General features: G+C 34.5%; 2 protein-coding genes and 1 long non-coding RNA gene across 9 annotated transcripts; 1 reads left to right on the top strand and 2 right to left on the bottom strand.

Annotated features, from left to right (window-relative positions):
- Positions 1-257: 257 nt before the first annotated feature.
- LOC117607761 (ATP-binding cassette subfamily G member 4) lies at positions 258-14,871 on the bottom strand. Of its 6 annotated transcripts, none has more exons than XM_034331845.2 (13): positions 14,729-14,871; positions 13,801-13,917; positions 8,552-8,682; positions 5,595-5,712; positions 4,596-4,785; positions 4,345-4,490; positions 3,195-3,433; positions 2,794-3,081; positions 2,535-2,695; positions 2,276-2,444; positions 2,090-2,190; positions 1,657-1,998; positions 258-1,578 (listed from the first exon to the last, which is right to left on the bottom strand). In XM_034331845.2, exons 2-13 carry the CDS (start codon positions 13,857-13,859, stop codon positions 1,420-1,422), a joined length of 2,103 nt encoding a protein of 700 aa, XP_034187736.1. In that variant the 5' UTR covers positions 13,860-13,917; positions 14,729-14,871; the 3' UTR covers positions 258-1,419. The 6 variants fall into 6 exon arrangements, with proteins under 6 accessions (XP_034187736.1, XP_034187735.1, XP_034187737.1 ...); XM_034331844.2 differs by having other exon boundaries at positions 14,725-14,861; XM_034331846.2 differs by lacking the exon at positions 14,729-14,871 and adding an exon at positions 13,998-14,022.
- Positions 10,351-13,802, top strand: LOC117607767 (uncharacterized). Of its 2 annotated transcripts, XR_013062313.1 has the most exons (4): positions 10,351-10,589; positions 10,663-13,050; positions 13,371-13,519; positions 13,639-13,802. It is a non-coding gene; the product is annotated as an uncharacterized LOC117607767 (long non-coding RNA). The 2 variants fall into 2 exon arrangements; XR_013062312.1 differs by having other exon boundaries at positions 13,371-13,802.
- A 1,714-nt stretch (positions 14,872-16,585) lies between the features above and the next one.
- LOC117607766 (small ribosomal subunit protein eS28) lies at positions 16,586-16,789 on the bottom strand. Its single transcript, XM_034331855.2, has one exon. The coding sequence runs from the start codon at positions 16,787-16,789 to the stop codon at positions 16,592-16,594; it is 198 nt and encodes a 65-aa protein (XP_034187746.1). The 3' UTR covers positions 16,586-16,591.
- Positions 16,790-20,004: the final 3,215 nt, after the last annotated feature.

Genomic DNA, 20,004 nt, shown 5'->3' with positions numbered 1-20,004 from the left:
ACATGTATAATTTATACCATTTGTGTAAACAGTTACAAACGTATTTCCCGTTAAAGTACATTTGTCAAGTCAGTGAATATCGTTAAAAGATAAAACGTGTTTAAACACGTGTTTTATTTTTTTTCTTTTTCTTTTTGATTCCGCAAGCGATACCATACGTAATATTCCTAACGATGATTAAAACTCAAAGAAACAGTTGTAAACTGATGTTAGGTTGTTAAGATTTTAAAGCTTTTTGATATACTCTACTTCTATACGTACCTTTCCAACGCGACTCATCTTTTTAACAAAGTAAATTTGCTTAAAAAATATATAAATCGTTTAGTATAGTACACACTCTATCTATAAGAGACACATTAATTGGAAGAGTTACGATGAGTTTTTAGTTGACGCGCTATAAAGTATAAGTCCCCGCGTATACAACGATATGAAATCGATGAATGTTATTTTATGATGCTTTACAATTTACAAAAATCTAATATTCGATATACGCAACGAACCTGGCAAGATAATCATTGTTTTGAATGTTGTTCTTAATCAACAAGAACATAACACAACGCTGTGACATAACAATCCGTACTTCCGCTTTCCCGTAACTCTTCTACATCGTCAAACTCACAGCCATAGGTGGATAAAAAATGTGATCGCTCACGAAACATTATCAATTAAGGCCTCTTATTCTCTCCAAATCATGAAATTGCGATCTTCCGAGACTGCTAGATTCCACCACATTTTGTTAACATGTTGACTGGCACAGTAGAAAAGAATATCAATTGTTAAAGATATTAATTCTCTAATTGTATATTACTTTGATCTGAATTACTAACGTTATTTCAATAGCGCTTAGTATTTTTCCTCTTTGAACACAATTCGTCGGTCATCGATGATCGCTGTGTCAGTTAACGCGGTAACAACCCTTCTAGAAAGCAATGGTTATACACACTTTATGTGTATTTACGTGCGATTGTAATTAAAGAGACGAAAAGGTACCCTGAACGAAAGCATCGCTAGTCCATTGCAGAGTTGTTTCAACGTGACAAACCTAATAAGGGCGAATAAATTATATTAGCCTAAATCGTACGAATTCGATGCATAGGTATGAACTATACGCGTGGTGTTCCATTCTTTCGAGGTATAAAATTTTATGCAATAATTCCCTTCGACTTCGAAGATACACGAAATTAATTAACACGCTGACTGATACGATTTGTTCTTTCGAATTACCAATGGAACTTCAATCGTATTCAAAACCTTTTTTCTACCGATGACCATCCATAACAGACAACGTATTAATTGCATCCTTCGTTTGAACAGCAATGCTAATGAAATGTATTATCGCGTTATTTTCGAACGTTCCTTTATAGATAAAAAAAATGATTTTTTTGGACTGTGTCAACGTGAATAATAACATGGCGAACCCTATCGCGCAGTCTTCAGTTTCCAACGAAGGAACAGATAGGCAACGATTCGAAGAACGAGAAATATTAAGAGAAGGGCAAGAATATCGAGCGTAAAATCGGCATCGAGCATGTCCAGCTCCTCCAAGGTTGTCTCAGGATTTTTAAAATGGCAGTAAATCTGTAAAATTACAATATTGATGAAGACTTACATCGATGAAAGATAAATATGCTTATTTGTGCAAATGAATTAACTTACCTGGAAACACTTAAGTTTTTCTCGACCAAACGAGTACGTGGCCAACGCAGTTCCTTCGAAACCGTATCTGATGTAACTCAGATACGTGATCCATCTGAGATACACAGGAATCGCATCGAAACTAACGAAAAATCCTGAGAATAGTAGGAAAGGTACAGACATAACCGGTGCCAAGAACACACCGTTTTGTACGTTCATAGCCGCTCCAACTACCAATCCAACCGACTGTGCGACGAACGAAATCAATAAACATGTTCCCAGGAACATACTGAATCGCGTACCATCCGTTGGTTGGCTGGTCATAAAGTATACGAGCGTTACGTAAATTATGCAGAATATCGCCTACAAAAAAACGATCATACGCTTAGACAAACACAGATGGGAAATAAAGGTACACTACCATGTACTATTCGTCCACGAGAAGATGGCTTACCTGGAATGGTATATCTGACACTGTGATAGCTAGATAGTACGCCTTCAGGGAATACCATCTATTAAAGTTTTCCTTCAAAAGTACCGGCAACTCTAATGGGACTGTAAGAAAAACAACATTCTTGTAATACGAATCTCATCATTACACGTTTGGAATTCTAAGGAGAAAAGCAATTATAAAACATACACGACAATATCGTGATGGTCATGGACGTGTACATAAGAAACAGCATGTTGAAAAATAGGAATCCAAGGTTGCTAAGTACTTTAGCACCATCATTTCCAATGTCATAATATAATGCACCGATCAATAACCCCACTAGAACGTGAGCAAATAGTCGAAGATACATAAGGGTCTGAAAAGAGATAATCAATTGTTTTAGAAATGGACACATGCATAGAATAAGGCAATCTCTCAATGACCATTCGAATCATCCGAAACTCACCCAATCTCTACGACTGAAGAGTAGAGTTCTTTTCAAAACGATCCAGAATTGCTGAAACTCCGAAGTAGGATATCTTTCAGGAGTAACTACAATTGATTCGTCGAGCAGGGCTACATCAGCGTTATCTTTCTTATCCATGTCCATGGGTATCGCTATATCGGCTGTAATGACACCATAAAATAGGTGTAGGTGTTAAAAAGGAGATGAGTTTGGGAATACGTTTATTTCACTCATAATTCATTCGTTTTTTTCTGCATACCTTGTTTCGTAATATCATTTCTGGCAAAAGTCGGAATAATCCTTTTATTATTCATTTCTTTTGATTTATCCTCTTGAAACTTTTCCTCCAGATTACTGACATCATTCTTATCCTTTACCTCAGCATTCTCTTCACTTTTTTGAAGCGATTCACTCGTCGCGTTATTCAATCTCTCTGATTTATTATCAGGGAAAGGGTACCCCTCTCGAATATCGTACTTTCCATTCTTGATGGCATTCACCAAATTCTTGATATTATCCCCGTATTCCCCGCAGGACACCTCGATGACTGTGAATGAAAATCGTGATCATCGAATATCATATGATTCGATAAAGGGGAAGAAAATAATGTTTCGACAAGGTTTCGAGAATAATTTTAAAATACCATGTAAAAAAGCTTACTGAAAGAGGCAGGATTGTGATAACTAGGACAATTAAGTCCGATATTTCTGAGGAAAGGCACTAACTGCGAAGTGGAACCCTGGTAAACGCATTGCCCCTCGGCCAATGTGTACAAAGCATCGAACATTTCAAACAATCTAGCACTAGGCTGATGAATGGTGCATATTATTGTTCTCCCTCCTCGAGCCAACGTCTTCAACAATGAGATACATTGAAAACAAGAAGACGAGTCCAGGCCACTGTAAATTATTAAATAAAGAATATTATTATTTTACCATTAATGTTTTCGTTACGATTATTATAGCTGTATAAGAAGAAACATAAATTGCTCAACAAAAATATCTTCGTATTTGTCTTCGTGGAGTCGGGTATTTACATTTATTAGACCTTGAATTAAGTGGACGTTGATTAGTTGGCTACTTTGCGTTTGTCTCTATCTGATCAAATGAACGAAAATGAACAAGGGCGATTGTGAACCTTGGAGAACCAGTTGGACGAATAATTATTGAAATTTTAATTAATCACTGGTACAAAACTGCGATGATACAAGCTCGTAAATTAAAGTGTGTCACTAGGTGATAAGGTGGATAAAAATAACGGTTTCGCTTTGTATCTGTAAAGCTGGTTATCACTTGAAAAAAAGGCGCCACACAGAGTTTCAGTGAAAGCGACAGAGAGAAAAGAGTTTCAAAACGTTGTTTAAAAAACTATGACCGCATACTTTCTCTTACCGGATATTATGGATGGTACCCTCTTAACAAATGTAAAAAATATTTTCAACAGAATCTGTGGGGTATCACGTGCTTGAATTCCTTTATCGAAAGAAATCGAATATCAGCGATTATTCGCTGACACTGACCATGTTTTTGTTAAACGTGTTATATAAAGAGCAAACAGGTTTCCTTGACATTCATGGTGGTGAAAGCGAAAGTATATATAGAAGAAGAACATATATATCGACGATTTGGTATCTTCCATTAAATTTGATCGATTCCATTTAAGGAATATTTGGAAACAAGATTTCAAAGACACGTCCTTGACGACTTTTACCTTCTTTTTCCGCTCGGGAATCAATGTTTAGTAAAGAAATTGTCTGATAACTTTTATACACGTCCATTTAATTCTTTGGTTTGTTACCTAGCTTTCTTACCTAGTAGGTTCATCGAAGAACATTATAGGAGGATTGTTGACCAATTCAAGCGCAATGGAAAGTCTCTTCTTTTGACCTCCGCTCAAGTTCGAGGTCATGGTTCGGCGATGTTCGGACAGGCCAAGCGTTTCAAGGATTTCTTGAATCTAAACAAAGAAAATAAAGAAATGTTGCATTAAAAAGTTCGATTCTGAAAATTATTTGTGACCTTTTTTGCAAGAAGCAAAAGAACAAGTTCATCAGAAACGTACCACTTCCTCTTTCTCCTCCTTGCTGACATGCGAACCAAGTTTAAGGTTCGAAGCGACTTTCATGGCTTCAGCCACTGTTAAATTCGCATGAAGTTGATTATCTTGCATGATGTAGCAAGATAACTTTCTAAAGGCACTAAGGTTCCTCTCGTGCCCATTCATCGTGATACTTCCCTCTACGCCAGTTGATCTAAACAATACATATTCGGAATGATTTATTAATGGAAGACGTGCTCCAAAAAGTCTATATTCTCTGAAGCAGTTTGATATGCAATGACCTAATAGATATCCGGTGTCATTGAGAACAATCAAAGAAGGACGTTGTGTTGATTTTTGTTATTGTTTCTTATGCGCATAATTCACTTAAACATCGTGTTAATGTCTTGTTTGTAATGACGTCAAGGAAATGAAATGGAATAATACCAAACGAGAGGATAAATGTCATCCCATGTTTCAAACGATGACTGATCATCGAAATTTACTCGATAAGGAAAATGGCAAACAGGTTTCCATTTACGATTCTTCTGTCTGCCTACTTCATTTTTACATTTCATCGTCCTTCTCTACTTCTTATTGTCAAAAAAACTATGAATATAAAGTAGTTTAGCATCTGTATATGCTGTGTATTTGTTATCGAAAAGTCCTTGCGAAAGGATTGCATAATGGACAGGAAGAAAGCGAAATCACATATCCCAGAAAAAAGGTGAAATCGTTACTCGCGGGACGAAAGTGAAACGCGATCTTTTAGAAAACACCGAAAAACTTCCTGGCCACGTTCATTGACAGATACCAGTTTATCTCATGACTGACGTTTGAAAGAGGATATGGACTGTAAATAATGAATAGTGGTCGTGTAAATAAAAAAATTATATAAACAGTTTTGTATCTGTAAAAAAATAAAAACCGAGAGCATATAGAACAAAACCTGACGCATGTGGTTAATGGTTTTCCAATGAATAGCAAGAGCGTTACAAAACTTGCATAAACATAATGACTCACTTGTATCCGGTCAGGATGTTTAAAAGAGTAGACTTTCCTGCACCGGAAGGTCCCATGATAGCCGTCAGTTCTCCAGACCGCAGCCTTCCACTGACGGATTTCAAGATTGTCTTTACATCTGTAAATCAGATACATAGGTACATCCTGTAATAATGCATATTTTTTAATAATTGTTAAAAAAATATATACTTTCTTAATTATAATCAATCTATCAATACGCTTGTAAGATATTTTAACAAAGAAAACTGTAAATAATCTTTGGAGTATGTTTTGGAATGTCAAAGTTGGTGATACATTTTATCAAAGAAAAATGATAAAATGTGGTATCGGCAACCATGCTGGTGCATCATCATTTCCTACATCGCCAATCATACTTTGCCCCGAGAGTTAAATATCGAGAATAATGAGACTCGTCTTATCGCGTGATATAAATTGATAGCATTCTTTTTACTCCTTCAACATTGCTCATCCACAAAAAGAATTATTACCTTTCCAGTTGCATTTATTTTTCATTTATTGTCATTCAGAATCAAAGCTATCCGCAATACATATTCGATTATCTAATGATTATTCATTAAATTTTATTGCACGTTAATAATTAACGATGCAATATCATTTGATAAGTCAAAACTGACATCGTGATATTATTACTGTTACATCACACCGCAGTTCTATGCATACATATCGGTGATTGCGTGACATTGGTGTTTTTTCTTTCATTACACACGTAATATACTCATCTGCCTAGTCGACAAAAAATAATGTTTTATTTTCAAACGATACAAGATTGGATGTAACGTTATCTTTGCAATGCTTCAACTATTGCAATTCACAGCACAAGTAATAAAACGAACAAAAGTATGTGTCGGCTTTGAACGTTTAGTTTCTCTTAATTCTACACGCAGCTAAAGATTTGAGAAGCAAAATGTCAAGGATCTTTGAACGACTATATATTTTACTCAGTAGAATATCATTAAAAATTTTCTACAACTTCTTCCAGACGTTGAATAATCAAACACGATAATCTTACGGATATCGAAGGAAAGTGTAGCTCGAAGAGGCTGCTCCTTGTTGCGCAAAATCAGGATTGCAAAAATGTTGCTATAACGTGTGCGTTCACTTTCTATACCTGGTCATATTTGCTTCGATCAACTTGGCCGTATGTTCGCTTCTAGATTCATACCATATACGAAAGTAAACCAAAGGAAGAAGAATCAGAATCGCATTGCAAGAATGAACTTTGTTCAGGAAAACAACGCGCTCTTTTTCGATTTACTTGGAGACAACGAAATCAATATTTCGTAATGTGAATATGTCTGAACAACATAATTATTCTATTAGTTCGTTTATAATTCGTGTAATGTGATGAAACAATTACCGAAGTGGTCATTGACACGCAAAGTGTAATGCGCCAATTATGAATTATTAATTAAGGAAAAGCAATTACGATTCAAAGTCGATCCTAACGATAAGTGAATAATTAGGAATAAAATTTTATTTGCCACGTTGCGCTATTAAAATAATTAAAAATTATTCATACTGGCGGTCACTGTTGATACCCATGACGGTCAACGTGTTAATTAACGACAGAATATAAGTAAAAGGAACTACTACTTCCATGGTTTCTATTTACTTTCAAGCTTTCACATTTTATTACAAGATTCTGCGAACGGCATTGGTATACCTAAGTACTACTGTCACTGTTCAGTTAAAAGGGAAAATTGTAGAATTTGAAAAATGATTTAAATGTTTTATTTATTGATACTTGAAACGAAACGAAAACGTCAACTCGATGCCAGAGAAACGAAGCTTTATCGCACAGCTGCTGCAATTGGAACAGTAAACTGCTCCAAGTATAAATTAACGATAAGTGGGAACAAAGACTTGCATTTTCAAATTGCTCGTCTTATTGTTACGGTTGCCTATCCTACCATACTAATTTTTCCTGCGGTGTGTATTACGAAAATTCTCTTTAACGCGCTGATTACTATGAGTTCAAATAATTCAAGTAATTAAGAAACCAAGATAGAAAGTAAATTTTCAATTTGATTCAAAGGCTTATAACAAGTATCCTATGGAAATGATAGTTGAAACTTTATGCCGCAACCAGTTTTCTTACAAAATCTCGGTCAACTACGCTTCACAAAGCGTATAGAAAGTTAGACATTTTTCTGACAATATTGCAGGCAAAATAAAGAAAAATTCATGAAACGACCAGACATACAGGAAAATTAATTTGACAACTGTAAAATGATTATCAATACCATTTGTTCGAACCGTGACGCAATTTTTTTTCGATAGTTCGAATCGTAACTTTTTCTCTCATTATGTTATCTCGTTAGTTGCACTGCAACACTGATAAGGATTTGTATGTGTATCTCAATGTATTAATTTTACAACACAAAAAATGCATTATTCGAGATACATGCATGCTTCTTTCACACGGATAAAGTTTACTTTCACTTTATGGTCAATGTCATCGAAAACAAGTTTTAGCCATTTCAGTTTAGTTCAGATGCAACGATGCAATATCGCGACAAATAAATTTATAATCCAAACGATCAAACTTATTAACATATTTGCCTCAACTTTTTTTATTTGAAACCGGACATTTTATTTTGCATAAACCTGATACATCCTTTCAAGTTGCTTACCTAGTAAAATAGACGGATGTGCAAGTAAGCACATTCAAAAGTGCCATCGAATTAATATTTTATAACGCGATTATATTCGAGCAACTATTTTGCCAAGTATCAAGTTAGATTTCGAATAGATAATTTTGGTAAAAGGGACCACATTCGTTGCTTGAGATATCTTATCTGTCCCTATGACATTAGTTCTAATCGGTAGTTGATCACTATCGATATGATCGATGTACAATTACTATGAGCCTTCCCAAAATTCTGTACTAGGGTATTCATAACAGCCCTATTTCAAAAATGTATTACTATACTTACTGTTTCGGCGGCCTTCTCGTACTTTATACGCCAAGTCAGTGAATGCCAGATCAACTGGCGGCCTTTTTGGTAGGTGAGTGATGGTTTTTGGTTGCGCCGGTACAATCTGCAAACGTATTCCCGAGCCTTTCCTAGGTTGTAATAAAATCTCATTCGTATTATCCTCGTGCGAACAATTTCCTTCAAGCTTCATCTTGTATCCTTGTAATATATCCTTAAAATGTTTTAATCTTTTTACTCGAACTTAATTTAGTTTCGTACAAGTACGAGTATTAAGTAGCCTCGTTTCTCTTTTTTTCTTTCCTCGGTTGATTTTTCGTTCAAACGAACCGGTCTTTTCGCAGCGTTACGTTCTGGTTACCGGATAAACGTACGATCTCTTTCATTGCCTGGAAAATTATTTATTTTGTAGGACTTGAAAAAGAATACAACTCGAACAATATTGGCGGAACTTGAAATTAAGTGCTTCAAACGGTTGTAAAATATATTTATTTCAGACGAAATTATTAGTTTGTTTCTCTTGGGTGATTTCTAATTAATAATAAGGTATAGATGAGGCACGCAACTGTTTTGAAATTGCGAGATACCAATACCCACACAACGGTGAAGAGATTGAAGTTTAGCATTGGACTTGCATATACAGAATGTTTCATAACATGCGGTACCCATTTTAAAACAAAACAATGAACTTTGAAAAAACATGAGTTTTATTGAACCTTGCTTCAAAATTACTATAATCAGTTTTCTTTAACTCTCATTTCTGAACGAATCTGTATGTTATACAATTCATATAATTTTTTAAGTGTTTTGTGACAACTGTTTACAACTGATTGAAAATTAATACATCATTATAAGCTGAGTCATAAATAAATTCTTTTACTTGTCTAATCTTAAAATCTTTGAGTGTTATTGTTCGACCCAGTGTTTTTAAAAAATATGTTATCATTGCTGTGAAATAAATGAAAAGTTAAATTAATCCATCGCTTGTTTACGTGTAAAATAGGTAGCATATCTTATGAAGCAACTTGTATACTGAAAAGTATTTGAGAGGTTTGCGATACGGCTACGCGAGCAAAGGTCTGCGGACGCTTATTTCCGCGTTTAAAATAAAATTTGCTCGCGGTCACGTTCTCCATCAAAGTTTTCCAATAACATTGTAATACAATATCCCACTTATTTCTTTTTGTAAGACAGAACATTTGAACTAAAGAAGCCAGTATTTTCCAGTGTACAAAAACTCTTTTGTTCAAGGATTTTCGCAGTTCCACCGTTAAACGAGTGATTCGTTGAATTTGAAATAACGCGGGCTTCTTACATTGCGGACAAGTAGCGACGCGAGTCTGATCAAAAAGCGACGATCATGCTCTCTTTGAAAGCAACAACTGCGTAGACCAGCAACTCCTATCCTCGAGACAGAACCAAGCGCATCTCGGTTTCTAAATTTTCCACGTCCTCGGTATAAGCGCTGAATTTTTTTTTTTTAATGATCTACGGTTTCACACCTACACGTATCTTCCTTCCGGTACGACTATATCGAGGAACGAACTGTCGAAAGTGTTAACGAAAAGAACAATCGAGGACGAGAACGACACACGGTCGATTATTCGACGACGATGCTCGGAGCACGGTGTCTCGAGACGGACTGGTTGGCTCTACCATTTGCTTGCACCGCGGCCATCACCATTGACCGTCGTTGCTTTCCACAGTTACTGTTCTCTCCTACTCACTCTATTTCTCTCTCCCATTTACTCTTAAATATTCTCTTTTCCCTCCGCTTCGTCTACCTTTTTAAGGACACGACAAAGGAGGATGATCGTCAGAACAAAGAGAGGGTTAACACGATTAAAGGCTGGGCCTAAAGTGATTCGAGCTTTTTAGTTGTACCCTTTGGTACTTGCCGTTTTACTAAGCGACCGATTGTTCGCTTACGATTCATTTGTCTCGATATATGTAACCCCAACGCGGTTCCAACTTTCTTCCTGTTCGTATGGGCAGCTCTGATAGATTCGAAAACGAGGACATAGTTACCGGCTAACTCGTTAAGTATTAACCGTTAAAAGTTGGACGACCGAGTCAATTTCTCTAACTTTGTTTCATTCTTCTTTTTCTAGTGAAACGCTTATGGAAACGCACATTTCGTGATAAGGACTTGTTTATAAAACAACAAATCATAGCCTCGTATGAAAAATCAAAGCGTGACATACTTACGACGCTGATAGAAAACAATATTGACGATCGGTAAAATGTTAGAAACGTCATTTTGTTTTAATAAAGCAATCGCTCACAAAGTTGTAACACACTGTTTTCGAACCTTGGCTACTGACGTTTTGTCATTTCTTTTTTTTCTCTTTCAGAGAAACTATTTTGTTGAAATGACTTGAAATGTATGCATGAAAGGAAGATCACGTGTTCAGAAACGCATTGCGTTTCCGATGAAAAGAAAATTGCAATGTCATCGCGTTGTTACAAGATTCCCTGCAACTAATCGGATTGGAATAGTCTTATTAATTTTCAACTTTAATTAATAATTCTTAACTCATTAGTCACCATTTATATTTCTCTTGCAATTCTGAAAAAGAGAAAAAAAAGAAGAACAATAGGCTGTTATTAGCGTTGCTTTGACGTCCGAAGTTTATTGTGTCACGTTTCACCAGCGTCATATCCTACCTGTTGAGTTTAACAACGAGAAAAGTAGTTCGTTAAGACCGATTTATTAAATTACTTTACGTTATTCAAAATTTTCTTTCCTTTTTCTGTTCTTCGCGCGTTCGCTACCAGTGTCACGTATCCGTAACGCTCTGATTTCTCATGAATCTACATTTCGCATACCTTTGAAACTAATCAAAGTCGTTTCAATCTGTCGCATAATTTAAGCAACGTAACAAGTTTCGTCACTATGTGTCCTATCCACTGTGGCAGACAAGGTGTTAACGCGTTCATTGTCGCAGTGATAATGGACATCTCTAGTAAGACATTAGGATACGTTTGTCTCATTTGACGATTTAAACTAAAATTTAAAATTTACTTCTATCTTCTATTAAACAATGCTGATGAGCCATGGGTAATCACATGCCCGGATAGCAAATTTACAATGACGCATAACACGTTCGATTCTATGACCAGTAACCATCTATGCATCTTAAATGATTTCGCACGATCAATACCGCTATCAGTACATATTTTTACCCTCTGAACGTATATACAGATTATGATCAAACATTAATCAACGCTAATCCTATCAGGATGTTGTTATTGATTACAAATTGATAATTTATGATAATAATAACATTATCTGTATAGGTATTATATATTTAAACAACGCATAAATTTTCAGAGAAAAATTCTACTAAGTACATAAAAACATATGAAATGAAACAAAAAAAAAAAAAAATTATTCAAATAGCATAGATTTAGATAATAAACCAGTTTTTGTATACAAAAACTCTGGTTTTCCATGTTCCAGCTAATTATCTCACCCACCTATGCCATTCCCTATGCACTGACGCCCCTACCCTTCAGACTTCTCTTCTTGCACTGCATCGAGAGATTCAAATACCGATATCAAAATTATACGTTTAACGATGGCTAGCATTTTGCAAAACTTACATCGAACAATAAGCATTCGATAGTAACGTTTTCCATGTACGACTTGCATGCTTAAAGTCACGTAGACGACATACAGGATCACAATGTCATTGTACGCAAGGCTCGTGTAAGCATTTAGAAGGACATTTCATACTTTCGTCGTCTTTTTTGATATGCAACAAAACTGGTTTCACACTGGTTTTGACTGACATACGCGTTGAACAGAGTATACGGCTACATATTTCGTACGTGTGGGTACAATGTGTGCTGAATACATTTCTGACATCGGTATACGCTACGTAAGATGTTAGAAAAAAAGAATACTCATTCATCGATATTGCATTTGATTTAAATAAAATGAACAAGGAGATAAAAAGTTTCAGAGAAGGCGACAGAAAAAGTATTCACTGAAATTCCCAAGAAAAAACGGCCACCGAATGACTTAGCAGACTTTCATTCTGTTTAACCGTTAGACTGTTAATTAAAAATTCAATTCGTTTGTTACTCGGAAGCGTGGCAATCGTTCTCTGGAATTTTCGTTGAAATGTTCAGAGTTTTGTTAAAGTATTGATTTGACAATTTCGTGATCGCATAAAAATAGTGAGAAAATCTACTGTAGGTACAATGCAACATGTTAAGAAAAAGTCGTATCATATTATCAATGAAGCTATCGCAATGATACTTCACCAAATCTATTCAGAATAAAGGTCGCTTACACAACCAAAAGCGCAAAGTCCACGGTTGAACAGTTGTCGTTGTTTAGCAGCTACGATAAGAACATAATTACTACATTCGTGCAGCGAATCGATTCCTACTTGATCGCATACGCAAAGACGTATTTTCAATGTACATTATCAAGCACGATTAACATGGAATTTACCTTAATTTTCCATGAAATCGCAAAAATCTGAATTGTAAGATATTCTGTACACGTTCGAGACAGTAATTGTATCATTTCATAAACGCTTTCCAACATTCAACATACATCATATAAAGTAGAAAAATGATTCAGTAGTTGGTATTTTAATAGATACGAAGATTTTTCTCGTATCGTTTGCGCGGATGTCATCATTAGCATTCTGAACGTTACATTTCATACTTTATTTCTTATTCCCTCTATGTCTAACGCAAATACAATGATATTAGCAATCGTTTCTTAACTTTTTTAAAACACTCTGCATATAATATTTCATCGTTTTATTGTCGATAGTCATAGCATTATGCACTTAATAAGTTTCAGACCTCGAGGAACAGAAGGAAGCCATGGAAACTTCTTAAAAGTTTTATCACGACTATGCCTCACGGTGCATCGACACGATATTATCACGAGGCCATTCTGATCTATCTATCAAACTTAATATTATACATATCCTTCATTCGTTCGTATGTAAATCAATCGATTCGCTTTTTTTATTACTTCATTAAGAAACGAAGAAATAGTTAAACGTTTTTGTAATTGTTATAAAAAACATTTTACTATAAAGTAAATTATTTATTATCAGGTTGGTGACCTTTTTGCATATGTTCTTTCAAAGGAAAATAAAAGGCAAGGAGAGATTCATTTGTTTGCGCGTATAAAACTTTCAAATACCTGACTACCAATGAAGCTTGAAAGAATATTCTTGAAGAACAATTGTTATGTAAATGTTAAGTATTTTACTTACAAACTGTTACTACTGTATATTAAACCGGCGTGTCCATTCTCCCTCCCGTGCTCCACCATTTTTTAATTCTTTGATCAACGTGGACGGATTTATCTTGACTCTAATGTATCGACGAACCTGAAATCGTACAAATAAATTGATAAGCTGATATACGAAAAATAGATTTGGAATATCGTGAAAAATCAAATGGTATTTACAATATTATGATACTAAACCTGAAATATTAACATTCCGTGAAAAAAAATTTCTCGAATACAACAATGTATAAGCTTTATCTTTAACAGGTCCATTTTTATTTCAAAAATTAATTACTATAATATCTAGTTTGTAACTTTTGGCGCCGAATAACAATACTACCGTCCTGTTAACCTTGACGAGATAGTAAAATGAATTTTAAATGAAATTGACGTAATCACACAAGACAGAGTTTTGAACTTTGACTTTGAATGTTATGTTCGAAAATTATCACTGGTAAAATTAACTTAAACTCAATTATTATAATATAAAAATGAATGGAAATTGGAAGTATGGCGGGAAATTGAAGGATCGATAAATTCATCCTATTCCTATCGATAGAGTGTTCTCGCTGTCTATTCCGTTCGATTATTCTAATGAATTGAATAGAATGATATTTAATAATATGTTAATTGATTCTGTAAGAATACATAATGCGTAGTAGCGTCTCGGTAAAAAGCAAATGATGAAAAAATAAAGGATCGCCTGTAACGTAAGAACTGACGCGCACCGTAGCAAAACCGCAAGAGCTTGAGGTTATGCTTACAAATAATCCCATTCGAATTTTTCACATCTCTGCAGTTACTTCTAATCGTATGAATAGAGAGTTTTTTGGCCACAAACAATGTAAACATTTAAAATATAATCTTCGTTCAGAAAGGTTACATGGAAAAGAAAAACTGAACATACCCACTTTTACGCCTGCCAATACACGGCACGACGTACAACTAAACGAGTCGATCGATGTTCGACAACTGTTGTAAACTTTAATCATAGTCGTCTAATCGACGATCATTCAATATCCCCATTCCAAACTTCGATCAGCGGATTGGTCGCCGATAAGATTGTGGGATCGTAAACTTTAACGTCTTTCCCCACCAGTGTCCATTTAATATTTTTATTTCTACTTTTACGTTTTATGCGGTATGTTCGTTCGCGCACTTTTGTATACGCATTACTACTTTTTCGTTAATCAATAAACGAAAATGGCGTAAACTTATTACATATCTTTTTATAACAGACTCAGTCGATAAGGCCAAAAACTGTACCTCGCCGCTAGGATGAATAAAAGGAACGATGTAATCAAACGCAGTTCAAGTTTACATGAAAATGTACTACCATTGGTCAATTTATACGTATACGGAACAGAGTTAGGTATTGTTTATTTGAAAGAATAAAATGATGCTTTATTTGAAACAATTCTTTATTCTCGTTATCTATAAATTAGTTTCGAAAATTGTGCAGCATATAGCAATTAGCAAATTCGTATTGTTACAACAATACGAATGTCCCAAGTCACACCACAAGAAAGTTGCTGCAAATGGTGATCCGCCTTATCTTTGACGACCTATCTAAACACGTAGAGACCTTATTGTGCCATTTATTTCGTTCATATGTTCATTATGATACACCTTTAAACGAGAGGAGCTGCCTTGGAAAAATGAAACGCATGAAACTAAAGAAAAATTTCTTTACAAGTTTTGTGCAAACTCGTGAACGTAACGCCTTAAAGACGACCACAAAATGGTGGCCGTCTCTCTTCGGTATTAGGTTCACGAATTTTACAAATTCTCTTATGCTCATCCAGAACATAATGAAACCGAATTACACAATGCGGATGATGTAGAACACTCAATCCGAGAACTTATGAAATGAAATAATGACACTCGGTCAAGCTTGAACATAATACGAGAAGATTGAGCGACTTTCTGATAACAAAAGTGTGATAAGACATCCTACCTAACACGCGTTCAAGCTAGACTGAAATAGCATCGTTAAGCAGTTGCTTATATGTTTGCATTTTGTTAACGACCGTGCTGCCACTGGGGCTGACTCTAGATTACAATTCAATGTAATTGGTCATTACAGGTACTTAGTTTATACCAAATAATTTGTTTAGAGAATGTAAATTAAAATGAGTAAGAAATTGAAAAACATATTGATAACATTTTTAACTATTAATAGCTATGAAGAAAAGAAGAAATTGTTTCCATTTGTATAGAAAATGGCGTCTTATCTGAACAGCGATGGAAATGACATCTGTTGGAAGCGTACCTAATACACGAGAAGACCGAAGACACTCTTTTATTGTTCTAGAAAGTTCTGTACAACGGTTATGAGTCATGAGATTTACTTACTTTATGTTTAGAAACTTTAGTTTTAGAAACTGTAAAATGATGTTTACGCTAAACTGAGCAGGAATGCCAGTTATGAGAATTGAGTTTCTGGGAATTATCGAAACATTATAAATGAACTACTTTTATTTGCAAATTTTAATTACATTCGCATGCGTATCATTGGAATCATCAGTATTCAGAATATTTGATATTCTATTAACGACATACGTATAAAAAGATAGAATCTGCACGTTTCTTCTCATAACACCTGGGAAATAAATATTCAATTAATAATGGATCTTCTTTGTGTGTGTTTTTATATGAATCCAGAAATGATATTTTACATCCCAATTGAATGTATTGCACACACACATGTATGTATGTATATTTTTTAATACCTTTTTTATGATCAAGAAGGAAGGTCACTTTTTGTGTTTATACTAACGAAGCCGTCTAGCTTCTCTTTCTGATTCTAAGAGTGTTAAAATGTCCCCTTCGCGCACAGGGCCTTTTACGTTTCGGATCAGCTGCCTATTTTGTTCGTTCAGAAATTCCACTTTAACCTGCGTACATTGCCCTTGGGAACCTGTCCTACCAAGGACCTTTACCACTCGTGCACGAACGATGGGTTTCTCCATGCTTTATAATTTTTAAATACCTTCAGTCTAATCCCACGATTGTACAATTGATCGTGATGCTTTCGATCACTTCCGTAAACTACCCTCTTCAATTCTTGCCAACTTAATTTTATGATTGTTAACATTATTCTAAATTATACTTTATAGAACTATATCAAAGCATCATACAAATAAAAGTATATATATGAGGAGCATTTTTCAAGAAAAAAAAATAAAAAATGCTACAACCTAAAGAATAAATAGTAGTAGTTAATAAAAAGTTAGAGTTTAAGGCGATGCTAGCATGGAAGCCGAACTTCGAATTCCGCGTCGGTAAAACAGTCAACGTTTCATCGAAAATTAGACCGAACAGAAACTGATTTAAGCGCCACCTCAATTATCGCATGCTATGCTACGTCACCTTTCGCATACACCTAAATGACACGTGCATGCGACGATAGCTATATGTATAAGTACATAATTAAACAATACTGACCATGCATTCATTATTATTAATTTTTTTTCCGTAAAATTGTAGTTGCAATGTGATATATTTCAGAATCTGAAAGGTATAGTTCCTGAAAAATATATAACAGAGATTAAATAGAAAAAAAAGCATAAATTTCGCAGTCATTTCGCTCGTATTATTTGCTGCATAATTAATAAATGTACCATAGAAATAATGATATAGTTATTAATTAGTCATCAAATAATAACGATTGCCCAGGTCTCACCACGAGGAGGTTGCTGCGGCTTGGAGACCCGCCCTACCTCATCCCATCCACCCTCCATTTATGCAAATTTTTACTTTCATTCAATAATGAATTCCTCTCGAAAACTGTTATAAGAAAAATATTTGTTAGTCAACGTAGCGAATTTCTATCAAATGAAAAGCAGAAATTATGTGTTCTGTAGACAAGAGCGAGATCTGGCGCCTGACCAGAGTCATGGATAAAGTCATGGCCTTTCCAATATACAACGACTCTGCTTGAAATATCTCCGCCAGGGTTGATTTCTTTCTACCATTGCGTATCAAACAACTTCGTTCTTTCTAAATTCCATATTTTGTGATTTTCTTTTTATTTTATTTTTAACCGACTTCGAAAAGAAGGAGGTAATTAGTCATTTGTAATTAGTCAAAAATCATACAAGTTCCTTTTTCAGGAACTATAAAATTACTATAATTATACGTTCTATATGGTAATATTGCAATCCCGAAAATACTTTTCTGAATTTAAACTATTGTTTCCCAATTAAAAAATATATAAATCTTTTTATAGTAGCTCTTAGCTTGATATCGCTTTCTAAAAGTTATCTTTAAAAAACGATATCAATTACCAGGTCACACCACGTGGAGGTGGCTACGTTAGTGACCCACCCTAAAATCATAAGAACGTGAAACCATTCAAAACAGACAACATAAAATAAAAATTTAAGCAATACAATTTTGAAATAGAAAATAAAATTAACATCCTAATATCAGAAACAATTGAGAAAATAATAATAATTTAACAATAAAATGCTGTAACGGAAAACATAATTATTAGGATTAGATACAATAACGTGAAACCATTCAAAACAGACAAACTAAAATAAAAATTTAAACAATACAATCTTGAAATAGGAAAATTATTAACATCCTAATATCAGAAACAATTGAGAAAATAACAATTCAACAATAAAATGCTGAAATAGAAAATATAATTAACATCATCATTTCTGTAACAATTAACAAAATAATTCAACAATAAAATGCTGAAATAGAAAATATAATTAACATCATAATATCAGAAACAACTGAGAAAATAACAATTCAACAATAAAATGCTGAAATAGAAAATATAATTAACATCCTAATATCAGAAACAACTGAGAAAATAACAATTCAACAATAAAATGCTGAAATAGAAAATATAATTAACATCATCATTTCTGTAACAATTAACAAAATAATTCAACAATAAAATGCTGAAATAGAAAATATAATTAACATCATAATTTTGATTACAATTGAAATGAAAAATGTCGACAACAGAAAATATAATTACCATTACAATCTCAGAGTATGTTTTAAATAAACAGAACATAATTAAAATAAGAACATGAAATATAATTGATGTGCAAATCAATAAGAAAAGAATAATTTATTTCAATAAAGCAATAAACGAAAAAGAAATAGGGGAAATAAAATCGCGAGTTGACCATTCAACGAGCTGGGTATTGAACTCGTAAAATGTCGAGTTCAATACGTCCTGGACGGTATTATTCATACCGTTCAAGGAAAAACACAAAAAATGAAAAAACAAATTAGCGAGCATAGTGACAGAATGACTGTCCATCCGAAGATGGAGAGCCATTAGTAGTTCCCCTCTTCTGGGCAAATTTTGCCGGGGCTCTTCAGCATATAGCCTCTTCTTTCTTCGGCAATAGCCTCACAAAAATCACTCGCGAAAATTTTACGTTTGCTCAGACATTTGTAAAAACGTAACATGTAAACGAGCAACGATCCCTTGAATCGCTACTCGCATACCTGCACAATTTTTGCAAATGTCCAAGCACATACACTTTTTAATTTCACTTCACTTCACTGCACTTTCACTTTAATACTTCATTTTTGTAATCGGGTCTAGTACCACGACTACGACTTACAAACTAATAAGGCTTGGCCTTGAAAAAATCAAGAGAGAATGCTAAATTAATTAATTGATAAATTAATTAAATTGCATTTTCATCTTTTCTCTTGATTTTTGGTTTCCCAACCCCAGATACAAGCTTCTCACGTATTAGAAGAGAATACGAAGAGAAACATGAAAGCTTGCTCTGGCCCTGCCTACTTATAAACTAAACTCAATCACACCAGAAGTAAACTACCTGCCTGCCTATCGCTATATTTAAAAAAGGGCAAAAATCATTCTCACAAAAATTCACTCCACGGTTCTCATACAACCACCCGGGTGCAAAAATGCCTACACCTAGAGAGAACGTCCCGGGACGCCTCCGACACCCGAGTTCAATTCAACTTTCACACTCTAATAAAATCATACCTTTTTGCTGAAATCGACTGACAAATAATAGTGAACATTATGCTAAAGTAATACATTTCATTTTCGTATTCTATTGAATTATCTAATGTAAAAGTTTTTCAATTTATTCTTGATAAGTATTTTGTAATGTTATAGTAAGTTAAGATTGTTAATAAACGATACAAATCCCACATCCTAACCACACACACACAT

The sequence above is a fragment of the Osmia lignaria genome, chromosome 6 (assembly GCF_051020975.1).
Source record: "Osmia lignaria lignaria isolate PbOS001 chromosome 6, iyOsmLign1, whole genome shotgun sequence".
In the NCBI taxonomy this organism is placed as follows: domain Eukaryota; kingdom Metazoa; phylum Arthropoda; class Insecta; order Hymenoptera; family Megachilidae; genus Osmia; species Osmia lignaria.
The sequence above is the reverse complement of the archived record's forward strand: the minus strand, read 5'-3'. Positions and strand labels throughout refer to the sequence as shown.

Coding starts and splice junctions, on each gene's coding strand:
- LOC117607761 (XM_034331842.2), bottom strand. CDS start 8,744: ATGAAGCTTGAAGGAAATTGTTCGCACGAGGATAATACGAATGAGATT. Junction 2,445..2,534: donor TCTTCAGTCGTAGAGATTGG/GTGAGTTTCGGA, acceptor ATCTCTTTTCAG/ACCCTTATGTATCTTCGACT. Junction 1,999..2,089: donor TGTCAGATATACCATTCCAG/GTAAGCCATCTT, acceptor GTTTTTTTGTAG/GCGATATTCTGCATAATTTA.
- LOC117607766 (XM_034331855.2), bottom strand. CDS start 16,789: ATGGAGAAACCCATCGTTCGTGCACGAGTGGTAAAGGTCCTTGGTAGG.